We start from the raw sequence: 27,719 nt of genomic DNA, 5'->3' as shown, positions 1-27,719 counted from the left end.
ATGGGGCAGATCAGACACTGGAGCAGCATCTATGGGGCACATGATACACTGGAGCATTAGAAATGGAGCCCATTACATAGGGAGCATTATTAGGGCCCATCAGACACTGGAGCATCATCCATGAGGCCCATCATATATTGGAGCATTATGTGGAGCTCATCATACACTGTATGGAACATTATATGTGACCAATTATTCTGTATGGAAAAATATATGGGTGTTATGAATGGGTCACCGAGGAGAAAAAAGCAAAACAAGCCAAGTCACAGAAAACCAGAGAGGTTGGTAACTATGCAGATTGCAGATCCCTGATCCTACCACACAACTAGCAGCAGCCGTGGAGCGTACCTACGATGTTCCTAGACGCTTCGTCACAGCCGGAGGACTAAATAAGCCTGAAGCATGAAAAGGGGAAAACTAACTGCCCCAGAGCAGACCCCAAAGGAATAGATAGCCCCCACACATTTATTGACGGTGAAACAACATGAAGGCACAAACACAGGCAGGAAAATAGGCTGAGCAAACAATGGGGCCCAAACTAACTGGAAAGGAAAGACACTGTCTGCAACCTGCAAAAACCCTACAAAAATAATGTCCAACACTTCTGATAGCAAAATTAACCCTAAAGTCACTAGACTTCTCCCACTATATCAGCACTCTGAAATATTCTGAGACAGAGCAAAAAGAGACCAAACTAGTAAGGGACAAAAAGCAAATTGGCAAAATACTGATAAATAAGAGTGGAAATTTAGCACAGCCCCCAGCCAGGGCTGGCTGACCACACAAAAAAACTGAATAGACCAACAAAATCAAGTGTGAACATTAGCAGAAAAACTTAGCTTTAGATGACTGGAACAGAGCTGAAAACCAAGAGCTGACAAGCCAGAAGGAATAACCAGCAACTGAATAGGGCGTCGGCTGTCTTAAATCCAATCTGAGACTCCTGAGGTCCAATCTTCATCCTCATTCTCAGGTGGCAGATCTCCACCGATCAAATCAGCCTCACTACCTCCTGTTACCACCAGAGGGAGTCTGGAAGGAGAACTCATAACTGGTAAACCAGAGAATGAACTCACAACATATGGGGCTCATTATTCTGTATGGCGCACAATGGAGTAATATACTGTCCTTTTTTTGAGCTATTGTACAATTTAAAATAGATCAGTCATGTCATGTAAGCAGTGAAGTATTTGTCATTCTACTATACCTATATTTCTGTGCCGTATCGGAGCATCACGAGTTGTGGTATGTGTTAAAGGGGCGCACTGACACTCTTTGGCCCAGGGCACACGAAAACCTGGAGCCAGCCCTACCCCAGACAACTTTAGCCAAATAAGCCCCAGTTTTCAATGCGTAACTATTATTATGAAGTAAATTAAGGTTGACAAGCTTCAGTAATAAGAATTGATGTTTTTGGCCTTGAAATAGGCACTGTAGGTGTTTACTGTCCTCCACTACCTGCCGACTTTGCTTCTCCATTTTCTTATACGGGGTTTCGTGTTTCAGTCGGACTTCCGGCTTTTCCCTATAGTCGGACGATTTCGTTCGACCCGACTTTTGCGAAAGTCGGGTTTCATTAAACCCAATTCGACCATAAAAAAAAGGCAACGTCGCTCATCTCTATTTATAATCTAGTTTCTGCCTACTTTTCAGACACTGATGAGTGGCTCATGACTGCAGAGCCATGCTTTCCTTACTTGTTCCTTCTGTTTTTCCATGGGGAGAATCACGTCGGTTGCTTCTGTGTGACATGACGGCTGCTTGTTGGTTGAGTGTAAATGTGGGAGTTAACATACGAAACAACCATTAGGCTTTCTTCCATTTTTTTATTAAAATACAAGTAAGACAATGGCTAACTGATACTTACTGAAGCACCATATTGTAGAGGTTGGGTTCTGGTCATCTCTGTTATTGAGGAGAGGATGAGTGCTGAAGCCAGCAGGTCTGAAGGGGTGAAGATTACGCCTGCCGGGGGCAGCAATGATGTGACTCCATCCAGGCAGCAACAGAGAGCTGGTCTCTTTCAATGGTGCCCATCATACCCACATCACAGTGGCCGCCCGGCAGGAGCATGGCCTCCTCCCCTCTCAGCTCATGTTTGGCTTATCCTCACGTATCATTTCCCTGTATACATATATTGGTAATATCTTGGCTGGCACAGGATTATGACACCTGTTTGCCAGTGGCCGATTGCTGGTGCATCATATAAAACAAAAGATAAAGTGATACCACAAAGAGCAAAATAAAGAGTCTTCTATGAAAGTGGATAATTATAAAAAATGATATAAAATATACATACTCGTAGATAATTGTCAGCCTGCCCTTAAGGAAATAAATGAGCACGGTGGTGGCACTAGTGGTGGTGACATTGGTGCTGGAGGACACAGCCAATGTGACTGCTAAGTATCAAGACACCTTTGGTGATTACAGCATAACAGAGACATTGAAAAGTCGTATAAAAGCATAAATGACAAATTACATCCATGTCAACGTGCTCATCAGTTCCAGGCACACACAGTTTTCTTTCAGTCCTGCACCCATAACCAGGTTTCCGTCTTTCTCCGTTCGTCCACCTTGCTAAGGTATATGGATAGAGAGCTGACATGTTGAGCTACAGTACAACAGAATATGGATACAGCACACAATATACGGCAGTATGTCAGTACCTGCTTATATCGCCAGGCAGCATTGAAAAAAGTTCTTATCCCTGGATGGCAATGGTATACGCCGAGAATGATCTGCAGTAGTCGCACACAATGAGGCCGCGTCGCTGTCACCTACTGTATAGTCACCCCTCCATATGTCTGCTGGGTGGGAAGGATGAGCCAGAAAGAAGGAGCATAGAAGGATGTCTGGGATTTATCTGCAAGCATCAGATAGATCTGCACAACATGGAGGGGAGTGCTCGGCTTATGACATGTCACCTGGCGCCTACACGGGAACTCAATCCTTTCCTCCACCCACCTTTCTTTCCACTCTTTTACCCTCAGTGGGTACATGCATTGCTGAGGTATTTGTTATAATGCTCCAAAAGATTCAATGTCCTCTGGAATAATTCTTCCCTCTTCATTAGGACCCACCATTACTTGCTGATCCAGCCCTATCTAAGCCTTCCTGAAGTTCTGCAAATTACAGTGAACCATGGTCGGGCAGCACGGGATTGGTAAAATACAGAAGTAATCCATCATGTTCAGACTAGGCAGCACGCTTCTGTCACTGGCAAGCAATGTAAAGCTATTTATTATTATTCATAGTAAAGAGCACTATGTCATTTCCTGCAGTGCAATGAGACTGTATGAAGCAAAGTGTGAACAGCTCATTATAGCACACAGCTGAGCTCTCCACAGTAGCACCTCAGCACAACTGCAGTAGATCGCCCCACGTTACTACTGTGTCTTACTGTCCTAGCATCACCAAATGATACTGCAGGTCCAGTATTGCATACGCCATCTGATATGGCTGGATGATGTCATTAAAGGGATCTATTAGTGATCATCCCTTCTGAGCAGTCTATATGGCCATGTAGTTTGTAGGAAGACGACTAAAATGACACCTTGATATCTGCAATCCGATGTCTTATTCCAGAGGAATCCACGTTTTTCTTAGTATTTAAATGAAGTGTTAAGATCTATGGGTCGGACATAGATCTTCCTGAGACTCTGCCTCCAGAGCTTATTTTAAATGAAAAAGGGCGTTACCAGGGTGAGACATGTAGATAAGGAAAGCAGACTGTCAGTAATTGCATATCTAACATTGGTAACACCCCCTTTTATTTAAAATACGCTCTGGAGGCAGAGTCTCAGGGAGATCTATGTTTGGTACATAGATCTTAACAGCTCATTTACATATTAAGAAAAACATGGATTTGTCTGGAATAAGAGATCGGATCACAAAATATCAGGTGTCGTATTCAACTTCCTACAATCTACATGGCCATATAGACGTCTCAGAAGGGACGCTAGCTGACAGATTCCTTGTAATGCAGTCACTCTGTGGGGTCGTTTGCTGGTATCCATAAAGAGAAAAACCACAATCTGTTTCTTTTGATCCCTGCTTTACAGACTTGTTTTAAGATGTGACATTGATCCCCGACCATGAATACATTTGCAGAAATGGAAGCCTATGATGTAAATCTGCATTTTTGTGGTTTTCATGTCCATGTGTCAGGGCCTTGAGATGCGTGCAGCCCCATGTGTGAGCCCTCAGGACTAAACGCCCGCCATTAAGATAGGACCAGTGTTTAATGTCAACATCACCTATCAAAACCTTGCCTAAAGCTGGTGTCTAATTGATGCCGGAAATGTCACCTTGTGGTGATTAGAACACATGGAGGCTTATTTATGGCTGTACCTACAGCTTCCACACATTAATTACTAAGACTCCAACTTCCTCCAAAATAATAATAAAAACCTAACAATGAGGACCGTGCCGACCATTGCTCCTGGGAGCGCATCAGTCGTGAGGTAACTGCGTCATGTGTGGATGCTGTCAACTCATGAATACACAATAAATTATCTGAAGAGACGGGATGAGGTCCACCTGAAGAGTGAAGTAATAAGTCCTGCTGCTTCTCCGTCTTCCTTCTCGTTGTCTTTCTGTTTCCCAGGAACATGGCAAGGCCACTAGTTTCTCCAACAGCTGTCAAGTGGGGGGGGGTTCTTTGATTTCTTTCCCTTCTTGCCTTTACCGCACCCTGGTCTTCCTACATTCTGCCGATACTGCTGTGTATTCCTTTAGAACAAGAGGGATCAACGGTTTGAGGTCTGTGGAGATGGGGTCACAGTGAGGCTAATGTCACACATCTGGATTGTGACTTTTTGTAGTGTGGTTGTTTTCATGTGTTCATTTTCAAAGACAAAGGTCTGAAATATCACGTGTCAACCATTGTTTCATGATGGCCGTGCATTGGGTCATCCTCAGGAATCGTTTCTCCAGGCCCAGCTCTAACTACTTAATCGTTCAACCTTCTGTCCCCAAATGTCTGTTCCAGCCACTGCTGCACTTCATGGAGGTTATAGAAGAAAGGTCCTTTACCTCCAAGATAAACAATTTTTTGCCTTTGCACAATGCATACCCTTTCAAAGGAGACACCATAGGCAACATTGGCATTATTGTCCATACAGTCAGCAACCACCTGGCACTGTGGTGGGAGGGAGTATTTCTCTAGGAGTTTGTTGGCTGCAGCACATCGGTCTTCTTGGTTTCTGTGTTTTTTGACTTCATAGGAGCCCACACCAGGAGCAGCCCAGCCATCCGAGGGATGAGCTTCATCAATGTAGACCAAAAGGAAATCGGCTACATTGGAAAACTCCTCCACCAGCTTGCTGAAGACTGACAGCTGGCTTACGAAGGGGGGTCATGTGGCTGATCCAAAATTGACAACCAATGGACGCTCAGAGCTGGCAAAGTCTAGAAGGTTACATGGTGCCCCTGGTTTTGCAGAGATGCTACTTGCTTTCTTGCGGGACACATGGATGACACTGGAGTTTGGTGCTTCTCCTCCTAATTTTACCTACAGAAAATGAGAAAAGGGATGACTGTCAGTAACATACAGTGTAAAGCAGAAGAAAATGAAGAACAAAAGGTAAATGCAACTGACAGTAAAACATAAAAACCTAGAAGACTGATGGCAGGAGAGGACCACACAGATCTTTGTAGCCCTTATGCTATTTCCTTTTTCATCTTGGGATAGATTTCTATCACTAGTACTCTTTGAGTTCATTAATATTTTGCATCCATTCTTCCCTCCAAACAGTTAGTTTTACATTGTGACTCCCTAGTTCTTCTGTTTTAGTTTGGTGTGAACACCACTCCTGAATACTATTTTAAGCATTTCAGTCATGTCAGCCATGCGACAGTGTTCATAAAGTGTAACCTAGTGTCAGGGTGCAGTCAATTGATGCCTGGGACCAATCGCTGCCTGAGACTGCCCACTGGACTCCTGGACACAGAATGAGCAAAGATTGATCAATAATTTACAAGGATACTGCATTGAATCTTTTACCACCAGCGCCCTCAGATATTGCTGTAGAGCGGAAAAGATCTCCATATGTCCAAAACATAGTAACTCATCTGGTTGATCGCTGTGACACCACCCGTACCTGAGCGACCTGAGTGAAGACAGTGTGGGGATGAGTGTGACCTGATTTGCTACGGTAAATCCAGAAAGGTCCTTGTTTTCTAGTTGGTGAGTTTCCATTTCTTTTTACTGCTACAGAGGTCGGTGATATGGCCTCTAAATAGCAGCTGTGAAAGGGAGGACAGTGACCATTCTCCGGTCATCAGTATTGGATGTGGGGTTCGCGCTCCGCCACCCCCGCTGCTCAGCTGAATACTGTCCTGCAAGTGTGATGTACGGGAGTGCAATCATCAGCCCCAAACATTTCTTACTTCTTTTGTATTGCTGATATACAGCCGTGCATGGCAGTGCTGTACTCTGTGCATGGAGTCTATTCGGCCGCTGACGGATCCATAGAAAAGGCCAGCAATTTCAGGTAGGTGGGGATTTGACAACTGGCACCCCCACCAACCAGCAGATATATCAATACGTCATCAATTCTTAAGTTCTGGGCAACAATGCTCATTCACTGCAATAGGATTGTGCAATTCACTGCTCTCTAATGCGGCGTCTTCTGGGATAAATGGCTCCTTGATGATGTCGGTGATGGTCTTTTTCCTGTGTGTAAGTCAGTGGGATAGGCTGCTGCTGATCATCGGTCAGTGTGTATGCCCGTGGGGTAAGCTGCCCCTGATAATCGGTCAGTGTGTAAATCAGTGGGGTAGGATGCTGCTGATCATCGGTCAGTGTGTGTCCGTGGGGTAGAATGCTGCTGTCCATCGGTCAGTGTGTGTGTGTCCATGGGGTAGGCTGCCCCTGATAATTGATCAGTTTGTATGTCAGTGGGGTAGGCTTCCCCTGATAATCGGTCAGTGTGTTTGTCCGTGGTTTAGGTATCCGCTGATCATCTGTCAGTGTGTATATCCATGGGGTAGGCGGCCACTGATCATCAGTGGGTTAGGCTGCTGCTGATCATCTGTCAGCAGGGTAGGCTGCCACTGATAATCGGTCAGTGTGTATGTCCGTGGGGTAGGTAGCAACTGATCATTCGTCCATGTGTATGTTAGTGGGGTAGGCAGTCGCTGATCATCCGTCCGTGTGTATGTCAGTGGGATAGGCTGCCGCTGATCAGTGTGCATGTCAGTGGGGTAGGGGGTCACTGATCATCAGTCAGTGTGAATGTCAGTGGGGTAGGTGGTCACTGATCATCAGTCAGTGTGCATGTCACTGGGGTAGGTGGCCGCTGATCATCTGTCAATGTGCATGTCAGTGGGGTAGGCGGCCACTGATCATCCGTCAGTGTGTATGTCAGTGGGGTAGGCGGCCGCTGATCATCCGTCAGTGTGCATTTCAGTGGGATAGGCCGCCGCTGATCATCCATCAGTGTGCATGTCAGGGGGTTATGTGGCCGCTGATCATCCATCAGTGTGCATGTCTGTGGGGTAGGTGGTCACTGATCATCAGTCAGTGTGCATGTCAGTGGGATAGGCTGCCGCTGATCATCCGTCAGTGTGCATGTCAGTGGGTTATGCGGCGACTGATCATCTGTCAGTGTGCATGTCCGTGGGGTAGGTGGTCACTGATCATCAGTCAGTGTGCATGTCAGTTGGATAAGCTGCCGCTGATCATCTGTCGGTGTACATGTCAGTGGGTTATGTGGCCGCTGATCATCCGTCAGTGTGCATGTCAGTGGGTTATGTGGTCGCTGATCATCCGTCAGTGTGCATGTCAGTGGGTTATGTGGCCGCTGATCATCCGTCAGTGTGCATGTCAGTGGGTTATGTGGCCGCTGATCATCCGTCAGTGTGCATGTCAGTGGGTTATGTGGCCGCTGATCATCCGTCAGTGTGCATGTCAGTGGGTTATGTGGCCGCTGATCATCCGTCAGTGTGCATGTCAGTGGGTTATGTGGCCGCTGATCATCCGTCAGTGTGCATGTCAGTGGGTTATGTGGCCGCTGATCATCCGTCAGTGTGCATGTCAGTGGGTTATGTGGCCGCTGATCATCCGTCAGTGTGCATGTCAGTGGGTTATGTGGCCGCTGATCATCCGTCAGTGTGCATGTCAGTGGGTTATGTGGCCGCTGATCATCCGTCAGTGTGCATGTCACTGGGTTATGCGGCGACTGATCATCCGTTAGTATGCATGTCAGTGGAGTAGGTGGTCGCTGATCATGAGTCAGTGTGCATATCAGTGGGGTTGGCGGCCGCTGATCATCCGTCAGTGGGGTAGGTGGGCGCTGATCATCGATCAGTGTGCATGTCATTGGGGTAGGCGGCCGGCCGCTCATCTGTCAGACATCTATTAAATCTCCCCTGCCTGTGTCTGTGTTCTGTATCAACAGTAATTGGAGCCATTTCTTTCCACAATAGTCTTATTATTAGCTGTGGACGTGGATATGTGGTCTCTAATTGGCTCCAACTGTGCTGATACAATTCTGTGTATTATGGCTGAGGCCAGAAATCTCGTCATTGCAGAACGTTATTAATGTTTTACACTACTGGTTGCCACATGTAGGTAGATGAGTCAGAGTGACAGATGTTACGGGGCCCTCTATGCAGCACACACTGCCCCCATCATCCGCCTGTAGGACGATGCACCAGGCGTTATGGGGGCCCTCTGTGCAGCACACGCTACCTTCATCATCCACCTATAGACGATATACGAGGCTAGTGGGTACCTACAGAGAACTCTATGTGCTTTTGCATCTTCCTGTCTGGACTATGTCAGCAGATGTTTATTTCACGGTTTACATTTTAGTTTTTAATCACTTAAATCACTTGACTTAAATGAAGAGAACTGCCACCTTCTCATGACGTACTATACCAGTCATATGGCATTAAGGGGTTAAATGCAGGGAACTGACCCTTCAATCATCAATTTACAAGAGCCAGAGTTTAAATGATTGCAGAACAGGTTGGGAATTTCTTCAGCTTCTGCTTTTTACAAAGTCATAAAGCGCGGGTGGCACTGATTGGGTCCTGTTTTCTGATTCACTTGACAACGCTCCTGTGTATGTTTGTAAGTTTGCACCATCTGCCTCCAATATGTTCAGTCTAGTGACATCCCAAGACCCATAAGAAGACTGTATGGATTGCGATAGGTCGGCTGCAGTCACAAATCTGCAGCATAAAACCAGCACTGATTTATTTGTTTCCTGCAGCATGTGAATGGGATACAAACATAATAATTTGCATGTATGAAAGCATGAACTTTAAGATCCGGTCTAGATCTTAAAACACTTAGCGTTGATTTGCACTGGTACAAACCCTTCATGTACAGTGCCGACTGTATATGAAGCCATACATCCCCTGCTGCACTTCCAGATGCGGATGGCAAAGTTCTCCCTACAAGCAATTATGTGAAGCTATAAGAGATCACTGTACAATTAGACCCAAAGAAGAGGAAGCAGTCGGGACTGAGGGACATAGGAAGAAAACCTAGCCCACCAGGGACCTAGCCCACCAGGAACCTAGCTCCAGAACAAGAAGATCACAACTAAGCAGAGAGAGAATTTGAGCAAAAATGAAGATGCATTGTCTGAAATGACAACTGGTAGAATTGAGAATGCAGCTGGACATGTGAGCAGAGCACCGCAAGTAAACGTAGTGAGGTTACTTATTATATGCAGAATTAAAGTGTGAAATCGTGTTCGAGCTGTAAATATCACTGGAGCCTGCAGCGGCCGGACATACTTCATTACCACCTACTAAACATAAAGAAAGCTGGAGAGAACTCTGCTCCACACGACAAGTCATTAGGGTTCCAGCCTTGATGCAAGAATGGATGGAAGGGCTCAGTGTGACAGGAAAGCCGCTGTCATACAATCGGTTAATATTTATTACTGAAATCAAGCCAGAAATATCAGCTAGTAAATTCACATCATTACTGGGAGGGACAAGCCCCTAAATCTGTCTGTGCACCTGGCGTCTCCCAGGCAAACTCCAGCACAAGGTCAGCGTGCGGGGAACGAGTGCTCCGATCCCGTTGCCATGTCCCTGGTGGGCAGAGCTCTGATCTGTCAGTGCCACCACACATATCTGTCGCTCCACAATTATTCCTACTTCATGGTCTGTGTTGGATTTTTCCCACTAGTCGGTAACACTTGGACATTGCTGCTGTTTTACTGCTTTGATTGCATATTGACTTTGCTGGAAACCTGCACCAAATATTGAAGCAAATAGTCACATCTAGTCCTATTTATTATGTGTTTAGTACAGGGTTTATGCTGTATTCGAAAAGAGAAACTGAATTTACCGGAATGGTTCATGACCAGAAAAAGCTATGGTAACGGTCATGAAATATTAGGTATTTAAAAAGTCCAAAAGTAAGGCAATGTGCACACGCTGCAGATTCACCTGCGGGTTTTTTCCCGCGGAACCGCAGGTAAAGTGACCTGCGGTTTTGCTGCGGTTTGGCCTGCGGTTTTGCCCTGCAGTTTCACACCTCTACTATGTTAAAGGTGTGAAACCGCAGCGGAATCCGCAGAAACAATTGACATGCTGCGGAAAAAAAACCCACAGCAAAACCGCGCAGAAAACACCGCAGCGTGAGCACTGCGGTTTTGAAAACCCATAGGGTTACATGTTACTGCACCATGTCTGCGGAACTGCTGCAGTTCCGCAGGGCCAAAACCGCAGTGGAACCGCAGCAAAAACCGCAGCGTGTGCACATAGCCTAAGTCGGTCAAGAGACCAATAACTAAAGATGTACCAAACGTATCATCCAGCGTAGACTATAGTCAGTAGGTAATGTGGCCTAACAATACATGGGACAGGATAACATGGAGAAGTCCAGGCTGAGCATTATTCCTGATGAGAGGACAGGGAGACAGGATCCCCCATAATTAGTAATACCTTGTATGACACCAAGAGTGGAAAATCCATACTTCAAGTCATCATCTCTTCAGCCAAGAGCCGTGGTTCCTGGAGCTTGGTGGTGAGAAGTGTCTAATAAGAATTATATATCTTTAGTGACGCTGGAGAGAGGCTCATCATCGTCAACTCAAAGGGTATGTGCAGACATTGAGTGTAATTTCTGCATTTATTGGCAGGAAAAAAGCAGCTGCAAAAACACCTGTTTTTAGTGCGTATTTGAGTGAAGTGAATGGTGAAAACCTCTGGCAAAATTCACAGAGAATTGACGCTGCAGATTACTTTCTGCACCAAATCTGCAAGTCAAAAATACTCCACGACATCAGGTTTTGTCATTAATACGTGCGGAAAAAAATAGACAAAAACGCACCACAGCTGAATTGATATGCAGATTTGAGCTCTTACTACCATTTTTGTAATCGAAAATTCTATATCAAGACTATCTTTTTTGCCCATGTAAGATGTACAATTAATTTGGCCTGTCTTACATAGCTTGCCTAGAATACGGAGTAATAAAGAGTTATCAGAAATACTGTAGACTCAAATTACTATCCATCTATGAGAATACAAAATTAAAAAAATAAGGCTGAATGTCATCTTCTGGCTCGCAGAAATGTTCTTTGTATTATTCAGAATCTACATAAAGATCTAGGAAGCAAGATGGTGGTCTAGCTCAGTCCCAAGGGACATAAACCACATGAGGACACCATTGCTGGATGGATTGTGTCCTAATGGGTGATGTTAAGTGGATAAATTGGGCTCCAGGAAAAGAGTTAAAGAAGTCTAAATAGAGAATCTGTTCCGTGGTAAAATTAATTCCACTGACCACATGGGAAGATGACAAAATCAATTCAAGCTTTCTGGGCCTTCCTAACACAGGCTGGCCTCCATCCCATCTGCTGCACCGCCCCAGATCGAAACCTCTATCGCAGGGTTCCCCAACTCCAGTCCTCAAGGCCCACCAACAGGTCATGTTTTCAGGATTTACAATAAGTACAGGTGATGCAATTATCACCTGGGCAATACTAAGGAAATCCTGAAAACATGACCTGTTGGTGGGCCTTGAGGACTGGAGTTGGGGAACCCTGCTCTATCGTACATCAGCTTAGGAAGCAGCGTTCAGCTGAAGTGCACACAGGCTCCATTCCCTTGCGGGTGGTATGGTGTCATCCAAGACTTAACACCAAATAGGTGGTGTAATTCTTCCATTACCATCCCTTGGAAGCTGGCCCCTTGTCCAAATGTATTCTCTTCAGAACCCATACGCGCGAATGAAGTCCCAAGATATGGCCTTGGCCGCAGTCTCAGCTGTCTGGTCCCTCATTGAAGTCACCACTGGTAACGTAGTGAAATGATCAGTCATCACCAGACAATATTTGTAACCATTAGGAGATGTCCCGGTCATCAGATAGTTGACCATTAAAACTTCCAGGTGTGCGGAGGTCTGGATTACTTTGGTAAGGGCTCTATGTTTTGGAGATGTGGCCAACTAACACCGTTGGCAGGCCTCTCCCACCATTTGACGTAGTTGAGGCCAATACACCAGATGTTTCAGCCACCGGAAGGACTTTTCAGTACCAAAGTGGGCACCTTTCTCGTGGGATTCCTTGGCCAGTTTTTCCCGCAATCCTCTCTGGGATCACTACTTGCTAGGTGATGCCAAACACTCGAGTTAGCTGAAATGTTCAGTACAGCAAACCATTTTTCATGAAAAGTCTTTCCCATTGCCCCAGGATCTGCAAAGCACTTGCAGACAAACCCATTCTTTTCTCCCTCTTGGGCTTCTATCTTAGAGCAACCCATTTACGTAATTCCGCCAATTCAGGCAGCCCGTGATCTGAGTGAGTTTGGGCTCCACCCCTGCTTCTTGGGGGGCTACTACGGCTGCCACAAATGCTTGCAGTCTGGGATTCCGTCACTCTGCAGCTCCCTATCTGCATCCTTCCTCAGGCCCTCCTGAGTCACCCGTGACAAGGCGTCTGCATACGTGTTCTCAGACTTTGACCGACGAGATCTACTACAAGTATTTGGACATTCTTGCAACCCACCTCTGTTCCAATGAGCCCAACTTGTATCTTTATTATCCTACAACCCAAAACAACTGTTCAACACATTCAACTCTCTCCTCCGCCCATCACTGCCACCTCCAACTCCCTCATCTCTGCCGAGGACTTTGCCACCTACTTCAAAAATAAGATCGACCAAACAAGGCAAACCTTTACTGTTCCACCACCCCAACCACTCCATATACCAGACCTCTGCCCTTCCCTAATAACCTCCCTCGTCAACATCACTGAAGGAGAGCTTACTCACCTCCTTTCCAAATCACACCTTACCACCTGTGCACTTGACCCCATTCCTTCTCACCTGCTCCCCAACCTCACTAACACGCTCATTCCAGCCCTAACCCATCTCTTCAACCTATCGCTCTCTTCTGGTACCTTTCCCTCTGCCTTCAAACATGCCACCATCACAACCATCCTCAAAAAAAAACTAACCTTGACCCAACTGCTATGCCCAGCTATTGCTCCATATCACTGCTCCCGTTTGCTTCCAAACTCCTTGAGCAGCATGTCCATGCTCAACTCTCCTCCCACCTCTCATCTAAAGGGCCTTTTACACATAGCGATATCGCTAAAGCGTCACCGATTTTGTGACGCAACAGTGATATCGCTAGCAATCTCGCTACATGTGACACGTACCTGTGACCGGCCCCCCTGCTGGATATCGCTGATCGCGCTGGAACGTCCTGGGCCATTTTCTCCTCATTGACGTCACGCTGGCGCCTACTAGCGACGCATGGACGCAGCCGGAAGTCATCATCATGGCTGCGGTGTGACAGGTAAGAGCGACTGCTGAGCATCGCTGGATCGTTGCTGCGTCGCTGGTGAGATCTGCCTGCTTGGCAGCTTACTAGCGACCATTTAGTGATGCACCAGCGATCCTGACTGGGTCGTATTGTTGTTGGGATTGCCGATGCATCGCTAAATGTAACGGGACACTAACTCTCTCCTTGACAATCTCCAATCTGACTTTTGCCCCCACCACTTACTGACTTACTCACAGCCAAAGCTAACAGACAGTTCTCCATCCTCCTCCTTCTCGACCTGTCCTCTGCCTTCGACACAGTCGACCACTGCCTACTGTTACAGATTCTTTCTTCCCTTGGCATCAAAGACCTTGCCCTGTCCTAGATTGCCTCATACCTTTCTGACCGCACATTTAGCGTTTCCCACACCACTTCCTCATCCCGCTCTCTCTCTGTTGGAGTCCCTTAAGGCTCTGTCCTGAGGCTCCTACTTTTTTCCATCTATACCCTTGGCCTAGGACAACTCAAAGTCCCATGGCTTCCAGTACCACCTGAATGCGGACGACACTCAGATCTACCTCTCTGGCCCAGATGTCACCTCTCTGCTGTCCAGAATCCCAGAGTGTCTATCAGCCATATCCTCCTTCTTCACCTCTCGCTTTCTAAAACTCAATGTAGACAAACCCGAACTCATCATCTTTCCTCCATCTTGCGTATCTCCCCTACCAGACCTATCTATTATGGTAAACGGCATCACGTTCTCTCCCGCAACTGAAATCCGCTTCCTCGGAGTAACTCTCGACTCTGACCTGTCCTTCAAACTGAACTGCATGTCCAAACTCTTGCTACCTCCTGTCGCTTCCAACTCAAAAATATTTCCAGAATCCGTCCCTTTCTCACCCCTCAATCTACTAAAACTCTTGTGCATGCCCTCATCATCTCCCGCTTTGATTACTGTAACACCCTCCTCTGTGGCCTCCCTGCTAACTCTCTTGCACCACTACAGCCTGTCCTCACCTCTGCTGCCCGACTAATCCACCTCTCTCCTTGCTACTCCCTGTTTCTCCCCTCTGCAAATCTCTCCACTGGCTCCCAATTCCTCAACGAATACAGGTTAAACTACTAACACTGACCTACAAAGCCATCCACAACCTGTCCCCTCCCTATATCTCTGAATTAATCTCCCAATATCTTCCCTCACGTAATCGTCAATCCTCCCAAGTCCTCCTACTCTGCTCCACACTTATTCGTTCCTCACACAACCGCCTCCAAGACTTCTCCCGAATATCCCCCATCCTCTGGAATTCCACACCTCAACACGTCCGATTATCCACCACCCTCGGATCCTTCAGACGGAACCTGAAAACCCATCTCTTCAGGAAAACTTACAGCTTGCAATAACCATTCTGCCACCTCACCACCACCCGAGCCGCCGCCTCTCTACCACCAGAGCTGCTGCACCCCCGACCTTCTGTCTCTTCCCCATTATCCTGTAGAATATAAGCACGCAAGGGCAGAGTCCTATCCCCTCTGTACCAGTCTGTCATCGTAAATTTGTTTACTGTAAACGATATCTATAACTTTGTATGTAACCGCTTCTCATATACAGCACCATGGAATTAATGGTGCTATATAAATAAATAAGAATAACTTGTTGATTGTTATCCTTTCGTACATTTACTTCTGATCCCAACAGAGTAAAAAGTCATCTCCAGTGCTGACTAAGGACAAAACTTCACCTTTATTGTAAGTCTTTTTATTAAAAAACAGATAGACAGGCATACCACTGATACCCTTGAGCATAAACCGACGCATTTCGACTAAAATATCTTATTAATGGTCTCATGGTCCCAACAGGTACTCCACAAATTTGTCAGTCTTAACCCACACCAGCACCACCAATTTCAACTTGAATGAGCTGTAATTATGTATTATGTTTCTTTTCGGGTCCTTCAGCGAACGACTGGCACAGGCGATCATTCTTTCGCTCTATTCGTGCACCTGAGCCAACACTACCCCTAACATGCACAGGTTTCCAGTGGAGTACTATACGAAGGGCTGGGAGAAATTGGCGTATGCCAAAATGGGGGCATTGGTCAGGGCCAGCTTCAGTGCCCTGAAAGCTTCCTCTTGCCTGGGACCCCATCAGATCAGCTGTTGCTTGGTCCCTAACTCTGTTCCTCTTAACAACTCAAGTAACGGTGCCACAGTTTTGGACTTCTTGAAGAGCCTTCAGTAGTACCAGCCACAGGAAACGTTCTCAGCTCTGTTAGTGTCATAGGTGTATGCCATTTTTGTACAGCAGCTACTTTTCTCCATGGTGGGATAGACCCCCGCGATGGAGAGTTTGTCCCAAGTGGCACTTCCGAGACTTGATCTTCAGCCCATGCCTCTGGAGTTGTTTCAACCTAACAAGATGTTCTTCGAAGGTGGCAGGGTAAATATCATCAAGATATATCAGGTTGCTTCAAAGTTCAGGTCTCCGAGGCACCTTTCCATCAGGTGTTGAAACGTTTCTGGTGCATTAGTTAACAAGAACAGCATCCGGTTGAACTCTAATAGCTCCATAGAAAAGATGAAGGCCAGTGTTTGGTCGGTCCTTAGCAGTTACGGGGGACCTGCCAAAAGCCACTGGCCAAATGAAGGGACGAGAAGTATTTGGCCTTGCCCAAGGTGTTCAGAAATTCTTCTATCTTTGGCAGTGGGTAAGATTCTCGTACGGTGCAAGCATTCAGTCATCACTAGTCCACGTTGAATCTCAATATCCCATCCTTCTTCCGAATCATTGCAATGGGTGCAGCCCAATGATTTTAACTCTCCCATATCACTCAATTTTGCAGCATATGTGATAGCAAATCCTTCACTTTCTGTTACATTTGAGGTGGGATCTGCTGTTACCTTTCTCGGATGGGGGCTATAGTTCCCATAGGGATCTCTTGTTGAATGGCTTTAGTGCACCCAGAGTAGTTATGTTAAATGAACAACCATTGGTACAGCCATAGTAGGTCTTCTACCTGCCCCACTTATCAGGGGGTGAACTCTGTCCGATTTGCTTCTATCTGGGCGGCACGGTGGCTCAGTGGTTAGCGCTGGAGTCCTGGCTTCGAATCCCACCAAGGACAACATCTGTGTTTGCGTGGGTTTCCTCCGGGTACTCCGGTTTCCTCCCACATTCCAAAGACATACTGATAGGGAATTTAGATTGTGAGCCCCATCGGGGACAGCGATGGTAATGTGTGCAAACTGTAAAGCACTGCGGAATATGTTAGCGCTATATAAAAATAAAGATTATTGTTATTATCTGCTCCAAGAGATTGTGGCCGGTTTGAACTTCACCCTTACTCTCCTTGGTGTTGAAAAGATACTGACAGAGTCCATGGGTCACCTTTCACACGAGTCAGTTCTATGGCATCAGACCTTATGAGATCTTTTGTGATTACGTGCACTTCACACATTTCCTTCAAGGGAGTTAACTGTAATCTTGTTCCACTTAAGTTGATACAGTGCACAGGTGCGCATTTTCGACGCACGGCGGCTAGGCTCCCGATAACCAGCAATCCGTCTGTTGGTTCAATATGTACTTCTACTTGTTCCACTGGCACATGGGTCTGTACTGGCATGGTGAGTACAGTCTGCCCCACTGGAAAGGAAGGTCACAGTAGCATCCTGGTGTACTACTACTTTGCCGAGGCACTGGGAGGCGTCTGGCAACCTCTGAATCTACCTGACTCATACAAGCTGATAACACTCTCTTGCTTGCATTGTGTCATCCATCAGCCAGGAATTGCCAAACTTCTTTCAAGATATTCATTTCCAGGGTCACAATGGGTACTTCAATATGTACTTCTACTTGTTCCACTGGCACATGGGCCTGTACTGGCATGGTGAGTACAGTCTGCCCCACTGGAAAGGAAGGTCACAGTAGCATCCTGGTGTACTACTACTTTGCCGAGGCACTGGGAGGCGTCTGGCAACCTCTGAATCTACCTGACTCATACAAGCTGATAACACTCTCTTGCTTGCATTGTGTCATCCATCAGCCAGGAATTGCCAAACTTCTTTCAAGATATTCATTTCCAGGGTCACAATGGGTACTTCAATATGTACTTCTACTTGTTCCACTGGCACATGGGCCTGTACTGGCATGGTGAGTACAGTCTGCCCCACTGGAAAGGAAGGTCACAGTAGCATCCTGGTGTACTACTACTTTGCCGAGGCACTGGGAGGCGTCTGGCAACCTCTGAATCTACCTGACTCATACAAGCTGATAACACTCTCTTGCTTGCATTGTGTCATCCATCAGCCAGGAATTGCCAAACTTCTTTCAAGATATTCATTTCCAGGGTCACAATGGGCCCCCCCCTCCCTCCCTCCCCCCCCTTGAGGTGCCTCACACTAATACGAACCCCTTCTTGTTCAGATCTTTCCCGCACACTTGTTTGGATATTCACACTACTCCAGCCACAGGAATGAGCAGCTGTTTGGCAGCCACTAGTGGGATGGTTGGTTCTTTTGTGCAGTGGGCTAAGTCTGGGAAGTGGTCACCTGGGACCCGGTGTCCATTAAACAGTGGATGTGTTGCCCATTGAACTTGACCCAGGTAGTATGTCTTTAAGAAACTATATCTTCAGAGTCTTCATACCCTCTTTCAGGGGTGCAAAGCCCCACATTGTGCTCCTTGACCATGGGGCGCGTTAGTTTAACAGACCCCTCCTCCGATTTCTTTCCCAAGTTGGACAGTTCCCGGAGACCCTTCCTTCCTGCAACACGTCTTCTTTCTTCTAGTTCCGCTTGAGCAGTAGGCGTCAGTCTCTGATCACAAATGGTGCACACCACTGGGGAATCTCATCTTCCATTGTACACTCTCTCTTACATACTGTTAGCAACAAAAATGTCAACTTTGAATGGATAGGACGTATGTGATTCATGTACTTGGTGCAGACCTTCAGCTTGGGCTGCACTATAGAATTGGCTGGAGTGTTTCCCGGCTGCGCAGCACATGTTCTCAGCTGAGGTTTAGCGGCTGTATGCACTTGGACAGCATCATTGTGGACATCTGTTTTCACTGTCTGTTATTGTAGTCAGATCCATTTTTCTAAAGTGGGGACCATTGGACTATTCCACACAGTCTTATCTATATTGTGAATCCTCTCACTTCACTATCCATCCTGTGTAAACCACCTAATAATATGACTGTTAAGAGGCAACAACCCAGGTGCGATGTAAAACAGCAGAACTACAAACCCAACCATTGTTTATTTTCTTTGCTGGTCTCATTTTTGCTGGTATGTCCACATGAAAATTGCAGACGCTTAGTAGTTTTCTTCCTAGTACATTACTCCTATTAGTTTTGATTCTCTGCTCATTGGAGGACTTAATGTAACTGCTCTCCGGGTCCTGGGTTAGTGGATGAGCTCTGTCCAATGTGACTCAGCCATCAGCTGCTCGGTCGCTGACCCCAGAGCATGGCCAAACCATTTCCATCTGACTCTCCTTTCTTGGCTTGTGAGCGACGTTCTGTTCTCACGCTTCACACAGGCTTTGGAAAACTTTTGTGAGAAAAGCACTTAAAAGTTTACGGCATCGTAAACACCAAAGCCATTGGCACTCACCATTTCATGCTCATTTTTTCCTGCTTATGCAATGTTTTCCTGTATCCTGATTGCATTTGGCTTCTTACCCCTGAGGACACATGGATTCTGGGTTATGCTAAAATATTATTCATAGAGAGGCAGGCCGTATGCGTATGGAGCCGGACAAAAAAGTTTCTCTAATCAATGTCTTATTTGTACGTGCTTCAAACCCAGAGAGGATGTATAACTCCTCTCCATATTGTGATAATTTACCGATAAGGCAGAGATCAGATTTTTTTTCTGACCATCCTATCAGTCGTTGACGTCAGTTAAGTAGAAAACTAAGGTCCTGCTGTGGCTAACAAATTATCCCAAATGTAATGAGAGAATATGAAACTGGTTATGCATGAATAAAAAAAATGCGAAATATTTTCTGTTTATCCATTTTTTTATTGATCTAAATAATAATGAATTAATTTGCTGCAACTTTTCAGAATATTGCTGTAAAATATTTCTAAAGGCCCCGTCTCACATAGCGAGATTGCTAGCGCGTCACCGATTTTGTGACGCAACAGTGATCTCGCCTGTGATCTCGCTACGTGTGCCACATAGTAGCGACCGGCCCCCCGCTGGATATTCCTGATCGTGCTCGAATGTCCTGGGCCATTTTTTCATCGTTGGCGTCCCGCTGGCCAGAGCGCATGGCTGTGTTTGACGCCGACGAGCGATTTCGTTGGCGACGCAGAACTCAGGGACGCAGGCTGGAATCTTTCAGAATAGCTGCTGTGTGACAACGCACCAGGGATCGTTACCAGGTCGCATCGTTGTCGGGATCGCTGGTGCGTCGTTAAAGAGATCTGCCTGTTTGACATCTTAATAGCGACGCACCAGGGATCCTTACCAGGTCGCATTGTTGTCGGGATCGCTAGTGCGTCGTTAAAGAGATCTGCCTGTTTGACATCTTACTAGCGACGCACCAGTGATCCCTACCAGGTCGCATCGTTGTCGGGATCGCTGGTGCGTCACTATGTGAAACAAGACCCTAAGGCCTCATCTGTTTCGGGAGACACAGGAATACAAGATTACTTTCTGCAGTTGGTACAAGTAATAAGACTGGTTGAACCTAACCATAAGTGCTGGGTTTTTCGCTTAGAAGACAATCGTGTTTGAGGCAAAGAACAAAGCCAAATTTTCCGTTCCCCATCACTCCCCTCCAGCTGTCACAGCTCCGTACAGTAATCTGTCTCACTGACTTCAGTAGCTTTCGCCTGATCACGGCCACAGGTTGAGCCACCCTTCACTATCGTGAGTTGACGGAGACATGCCAGTTACTTATGCCTGGTGTCCCTTTGACTTTTTTTTCCTTTCGTTGAATAATGTACATTCCAGAAACACATTGTTGGCAATCTAGAATTCCAGACGCACCGCAGAGTCCAAAACGCTGACCAATAAAGTCTAAACTGGAACACACATGAGAAGCCGGAGCTACTGGTGATCCTTCAGAGACCGCAGAAAGAGCTGGAAAGATTTCTTCTGTACCAGAGAAACACCTGTATCACCTCTCGGGGGGATGTATGAATATGTATCGGGACCAAGTCATAAATTACTTGGGCTGTTTGTCTTGGTGGAGTATTACATGTGGTGCACAAGTGACAAATTGCTCAAACCTCCATCTAGAACAGAATGGAAAGCAAAGGCTCTCTGGTAACGGTGTGTTCCCGAGCCCAGACACTCAGCCACATGTTCTCTTTATCAGCTGGGATTTAGACATTTCTGCAGAAAAGGTTTTTTTCCCCTTTTGCACACACATTCTGCACTAATGCAAAGCAGACGGATCTGCCCAAGGGGAGCTCTTGTACAGCTGGCAGGTTCACTATGGTTTAGTCATTCCCTGGAGACAATCTGGATCTTGCCCATTAATGAATGCCAAGAGATTACTGAGAACACCATAAGAAATAAAGTAACTACGCCTTGCATCTCCACCCATTGCAACAAGTTATGTACAAATTGCATTTTCCCTTATTCAGCAAATACTTAGTAAAAAAATAAACCACAAGAGAAAAGTTACAATCTCAGACTGCGGCATGGCAAGCCTTTAGTCTTGGCATGGTAGAACATATTCTCTTTTCACCTTCGCGCTGCCAGATTTCTCAAGGAAATCAAACAATGCCTGTCTGCTCCTCTACTTCTAGGTGTGCTGACCGGCTCTGCACAATAGCCCCAGCCTCCCACGCGTGGCAGCGCAGCATGGCTGGAGACCTATGACGTTGGCATGTGTTGTATGCCAGATCATCCTGGATATTAATCCGCCTCCTGCTTGGCATTTCACTGGACCTTCTCTTGAATGAGTTGTGCACTTGCCAGCGAGAGGCACGCAGTCGCATAAAGCCTCTCTGGCAAACCTCGTACTATCAGCTGTGTGATGGGACACCGAGAGCCGACGCTAGGAAGTGGTCAGCACCGTGCAAATGTCATAGTGTATCTCACAGCATACATTAGAGCAGTTGTCCCCAACCTTTCTGACCTAGAGAACCACATTCAGCTCTGAGAGAGGGTCGCGAGCCACATCCAGCACCTGCACCCCCCATCACAGGTTTAATGATAACTAAAGCTTCTCCACAGAAATCACCCCGAAGCAGTACAAGATCCAGTGATCCCCACAATACCCCCATTCAGTATCCTCCCATCCAGCTTCAGGCACCACCTCTCACAGGTAGTATCATCCTGTCTCCAGCATACCTTACTTAAATTAAATCGAAACCCCTAATACCAGTATATGTGCATCCAGATCTGCTCTTCTGTGCAGGGCTACTCACAAAATTCAGCAGTTTGAGATGTGCTCTTCATACCTGTTTGCTAGACCTGGAGCTAATAAACCAAGCTGGCAGACAGCCGCGAGCCACAACTCATGCGACCGCGAGCCACATGTGGCTCCCGAGCTACAGGTTGGGGACCCCTGCATTAGAGTCTGCATCTAGAGATGGTTCCGATGACGTTGTCATCCTGCCCATCATTAGCTACGAATACAACAGCATTCCTACTACGGTGTGCAGCGAAGGAGATAAAGGTGCCCAGGCTGCTCTATATGATATTGCACTTGTCATTTTTGCATTGTGGCCTCTTCTTCATGAAAACATTTACTTATTTCTTCGAGTGGAATTTCCATAGAAAACAACCGAAAAAATGAACTGAGCAGCAAATTTCTGCAGGAATCCACTAATTAAATTGTTCATTCATACATTAAAGACCTTGTGTTTCCAGAGCTGTTCAGTAAAACTGCCCAGGCAATAAAGTCCTGCAACAACTGCAGTAATGATTGATCAGATGTGTGCACCAGCAGAGGGCAGTATTGAGGTATGATGCCCTGATGCCAACTGAAGGTGGCACAACATAGGGATTGTTTACAACAACACCACTTCACCCTGCAGGACTCTTCTCAATACAGATATGACCACCAACGACAGAGTACGAACCCAACGATGACAGAGCAGATGCGCCCTACTAACGATAGCTTGGATGCGCCCACCGACGACAGCGCGGATGCCCCCACCGACGACAGCGCGGATGCCCCCACCGACGACAGCGCGGATGCCCCCACCGACGACAGCGCGGATGCGCCCACCGACGACAGCGCGGATGCGCCCACCGACGACAGCGCGGATGCCCCCACCGACGACAGCGCGGATGACCCCTCCGACGACAGCGCGGATGCGCCCACCGACGACAGCGCGGATGACCCCTCCGACGACAGCGCGGATGCGCCCACCGACGACAGCGCGGATGACCCCTCCGACGACAGCGCGGATGACCCCTCCGACGACAGCGCGGATGACCCCTCCGACGACAGCGCGGATGCCCCCACCGACGACAGCGCGGATGCCCCCACCGACGACAGCGCGGATGCCCCCACCGACGACAGCGCGGATGCCCCCACCGACGACAGCGCGGATGACCCCTCCGACGACAGCGCGGATGCGCCCACCGACGACAGCGCGGATGACCCCTCCGACGACAGCGCGGATGCGCCCACCGACGACAGCGCGGATGACCCCTCCGACGACAGCGCGGATGCGCCCACCGACGACAGCGCGGATGACCCCTCCGACGACAGCGCGGATGCGCCCACCGACGACAGCGCGGATGACCCCTCCGACGACAGCGCGGATGCGCCCACCGACGACAGCGCGGATGCGCCCACCGACGACAGCGCGGATGCGCCCACCGACGACAGCGCGGATGACCCCTCCGACGACAGCGCGGATGCGCCCACCGACGACAGCGCGGATGACCCCTCCGACGACAGCGCGGATGACCCCTCCGACGACAGCGCGGATGACCCCTCCGACGACAGCGCGGATGACCCCTCCGACGACAGCGCGGATGCCCCCACCGACGACAGCGCGGATGCGCCCTCCGACGACAGCGCGGATGACCCCTCCGACGACAGCGCGGATGATCTGCACTTTCTGGAAAGCACAATCCCTGCAGATTCCCTCTGGGGAAAGGTTCTGGTGGCTGTGGAAACGTTGTCTCCAGAGAGGGTCTAATGTTCACATCCTAGCAATGTCACTTTTCACTGTCCCCAGAGGAGCCGGCACTTCATGTAAAGCAATACAATCAGCATGCGTATTAATCCTGTGCACACAGCACGTCACAGACCTGTGCAGCAGAGGGGACACTATCGTCAGCGCTAAGCACACGTGCAGCCGCCGCGCAGAAGCGGCGCCACTCATACCTGCTTGTAAGCGTCCAATAGGAAGCTGTTCCAGACACAGCGCAGCCCCTCCGGGGTGAGCATCCGCCGCCATGGGCTCTGCCGGGAGCGGGAGCGGTTCAGCTGCAGGAGCACGTGCTTCACCAGCACCACAGAGTCATAGAGAGCCAGGAAGAGACAGTTCGAGACGAAGCCGGGCAGGATCTGCAGAGTGATGAGCAGGTCCACACTGAGCAGCCCCATCACGGCCGCCTTCCTCCACACTGAGCGGCGCTTACTGCCGGGAATGAGAAGGATGCACTGAGCAGGTGTCCGCGGCACTGCTGTCTGTCCTCACATAGGATCGTCTGCAGCACTGCTGTCTGTCCTCACATAGGATCGTCTGCAGCACTGCTGTCTGTCCTCACATAGGATCGTCTGCAGCACTGCTGTCTGTCCTCACATAGGATCGTCTGCAGCACTGCTGTCTGTCCTCACATAGGATCGTCTGCAGCACTGCTGTCCTCACAGAGGAGCGTCTGCAGCGTGGCTTCAGCTGCTTCCTCTCATTGCTTATAGGAAAAAAGTTTCGGAACTTTGTTGGACCAGGTGGATTTTTTTTTCAGCTGGAAGAGGCTAAACTCCCCTTTCTTCCTTCCTCCCACCCTCCTCTGGCTGTCTCTGCCTCTCAGCTGTCTCTTTTTGTCCCCACGTTTCCCTCTGCCTCCCTCCCCTTTCTCTCGTCCTTTTATACAGTCCCGGGCTAATTGCTGCAATAAGAGAAATGAAAAACCCTAATCTTCCTGTGATCTGCTCTTTGACGTCAGGGGAGGAGAGGGCATTAGTGCTGGGGATGCTCTGAATAGGGAGAGAGCCGCTCCAAAACTGCAGGCGGGACTGTTATTAAAGGAGAGGAGCAGGCTGACTCCTCCTTCATCGTCTCACAACTTCTCAGCCAGCAGCTAGCGGTGCTTTACCTGACTGCCAGAGGGTGGAGAGCTTCACCTTTGTTCAGCAGCACTCTTCCTGCACTGTGCAACCTACTATCTGCACTCCACACCTGATCTCTGAGCCCCTCTGTCCTGCACTGCGCACCCTGCTATCTGCACTCCACACCTGATCTCTGAGCCCCTCTGTCCTGCACTGAGCACCCTGCTATCTGCACTCCACACCTGATCTCTGAGCCCCTCTGTCCTGCACTGCGCACCCTGCTATCTGCACTCCACACCTGATCTCTGAGCCCTCTCTGTCCTGCACTGCGCACCCTGCTATCTGCACTCCACACCTGATCTCTGAGCCCCTCTGTCCTGCACTGCGCACCCTGCTATCTGCACTCCACACCTGATCTCTGAGCCCCTCGGTCCTGCACTGCGCACCCTGCTATCTGCACTCCACACCTGATCTCTGAGCCCTCTCTGTCCTGCACTGCGCACCCTGCTATCTGCACTCCACACCTGATCTCTGAGCCCCTCTGTCCTGCACTGCGCACCATGCTATCTGCTCTCCACACCTGATCTCTGAGCCCCTCTGTCCTGCACTGCGCACCCTGCTATCTGTACTCCACACCTGATCTCTGAGCCCCTCGGTCCTGCACTGCGCACCCTGCTATCTGCACTCCACACCTGATCTCTGAGCCCCTCGGTCCTGCACTGCGCACCCTGCTATCTGCACTCCACACCTGATCTCTGAGCCCACTCTGTGCTGCACTGTGCACCCTACTATCTGCACTCCACACCTGATCTCTGAGCCCCTCGGTCCTGCACTGCGCACCCTGCTATCTGCACTCCACACCTGATCTCTGAGCCCCCTCTGTCCTGCACTGCGCACCCTGCTATCTGCACTCCACACCTGATCTCTGAGCCCACTCTGTGCTGCACTGCGCACCCTGCTATCTGCACTCCACACCTGATCTCTGAGCCCCCTCTGTCCTGCACTGCGCACCCTGCTATCTGCACTCCACACCTGATCTCTGAGCCCCCTCTGTCCTGCACTGCGCACCCTGCTATCTGCACTCCACACCTGATCTCTGAGCCCCTCTGTCCTGCACTGCGCACCCTGCTATCTGCACTCCACACCTGATCTCTGAGCCCCTCTGTCCTGCACTGCGCACCCTGCTATCTGCACTCCACACCTGATCTCTGAGCCCCCTCTGTCCTGCACTGCGCACCCTGCTATCTGCACTCCACACCTGATCTCTGAGCCCACTCTGTGCTGCACTGCGCACCCTGCTATCTGCACTCCACACCTGATCTCTGAGCCCCCTCTGTCCTGCACTGCGCACCCTGCTATCTGCACTCCACACCTGATCTCTGAGCCCCCTCTGTCCTGCACTGCGCACCCTGCTATCTGCACTCCACACCTGATCTCTGAGCCCACTCTGTGCTGCACTGTGCACCCTACTATCTGTACTCCACACCTGATCTGAGCCCCCTCTGTCCTGCACTGTGCACCCTGCTATCTGCACTCCACACCTGATCTCTGAGCCCCTCTGTCCTGCACTGCGCACCCTGCTATCTGCACTCCACACCTGATCTCTGAGCCCCCTCTGTCCTGCACTGTGCACCCTGCTATTTGCACTCCACACCTGATCTCTGAGCCCACTCTGTGCTGCACTGTGCACCCTACTATCTGTACTCCACACCTGATCTGAGCCCCCTCTGTCCTGCACTGTGCACCCTGCTATCTGCACTCCACACCTGATCTCTGAGCCCCTCTGTCCTGCACTGCGCACCCTGCTATCTGCACTCCACACCTGATCTCTGAGCCCCCTCTGTCCTGCACTGCGCACCCTGCTATCTGTACTCCACACCTGATCTCTGAGCCCTCTCTGTCCTGCACTGCGCACCCTGCTATCTGCACTCCACACCTGATCTCTGAGCCCCTCTGTCCTGCACTGCGCACCCTGCTATCTGCACTCCACACCTGATCTCTGAGCCCCCTCTGTCCTGCACTGTGCATCCTATCTGCACTCCACACCTGATCTCTGAGCCCCCTCTGTCCTGCACTGCGCACCCTGCTATCTGCACTCCACACCTGATCTCTGAGCCCCCTCTGTCCTGCACTGCACACCCTGCTATCTGCACTCCACACCTGATCTCTGAGCCCCCTCTGTCCTGCACTGAGCACCCTGCTATCTGCACTCCACACCTGATCTCTGAGCCCCCTCTGTCCTGCACTGTGCACCCTGCTATCTGCACTCCACACCTGATCTCTGAGCCCCCTCTGTCCTGCACTGCGCACCCTGCTATCTGCACTCCACACCTGATCTCTGAGCCCCCTCTGTCCTGCACTGCGCACCCTGCTATCTGCACTCCACACCTGATCTCTGAGCCCCTCGGTCCTGCACTGCGCACCTTGCTATCTGCACTCCACACCTGATCTCTGAGCCCCTCGGTCCTGCACTGCGCACCCTGCTATCTGCACTCCACACCTGATCTCTGAGCCCCTCTGTCCTGCACTGCGCACCCTGCTATCTGCACTCCACACCTGATCTCTGAGCCCTCTCTGTCCTGCACTGCGCACCCTGCTATCTGCACTCCACACCTGATCTCTGAGCCCCTCTGTCCTGCACTGCGCACCCTGCTATCTGCACTCCACACCTGATCGCTGAGCCCCCTCTGTCCTGCACTGTGCACCCTGCTATCTGCACTCCACACCTGATCTCTGAGCCCCCTCTGTCCTGCACTGCGCACCCTGCTATCTGCACTCCACA

At 49.0% G+C, this 27,719-nt stretch overlaps 1 protein-coding gene across 1 annotated transcript; it reads right to left on the bottom strand.

Moving 5' to 3' along the window:
- Positions 1-1,806: 1,806 nt before the first annotated feature.
- On the bottom strand, positions 1,807-24,996 carry DIO2 (iodothyronine deiodinase 2). Its single transcript, XM_073587076.1, has 2 exons — positions 24,050-24,996; positions 1,807-5,512 (listed from the first exon to the last, which is right to left on the bottom strand). Exons 1-2 carry the CDS (start codon positions 24,269-24,271, stop codon positions 4,952-4,954), a joined length of 783 nt encoding a protein of 260 aa, XP_073443177.1. The 5' UTR covers positions 24,272-24,996; the 3' UTR covers positions 1,807-4,951.
- Positions 24,997-27,719: the final 2,723 nt, after the last annotated feature.

This window comes from Dendrobates tinctorius, unplaced genomic scaffold, assembly GCF_039654945.1.
Source record: "Dendrobates tinctorius isolate UK_male_01 unplaced genomic scaffold, ASM3965494v1 ptg000010l, whole genome shotgun sequence".
Lineage (NCBI taxonomy): Eukaryota > Metazoa > Chordata > Amphibia > Anura > Dendrobatidae > Dendrobates > Dendrobates tinctorius.
The sequence above is the reverse complement of the archived record's forward strand: the minus strand, read 5'-3'. Positions and strand labels throughout refer to the sequence as shown.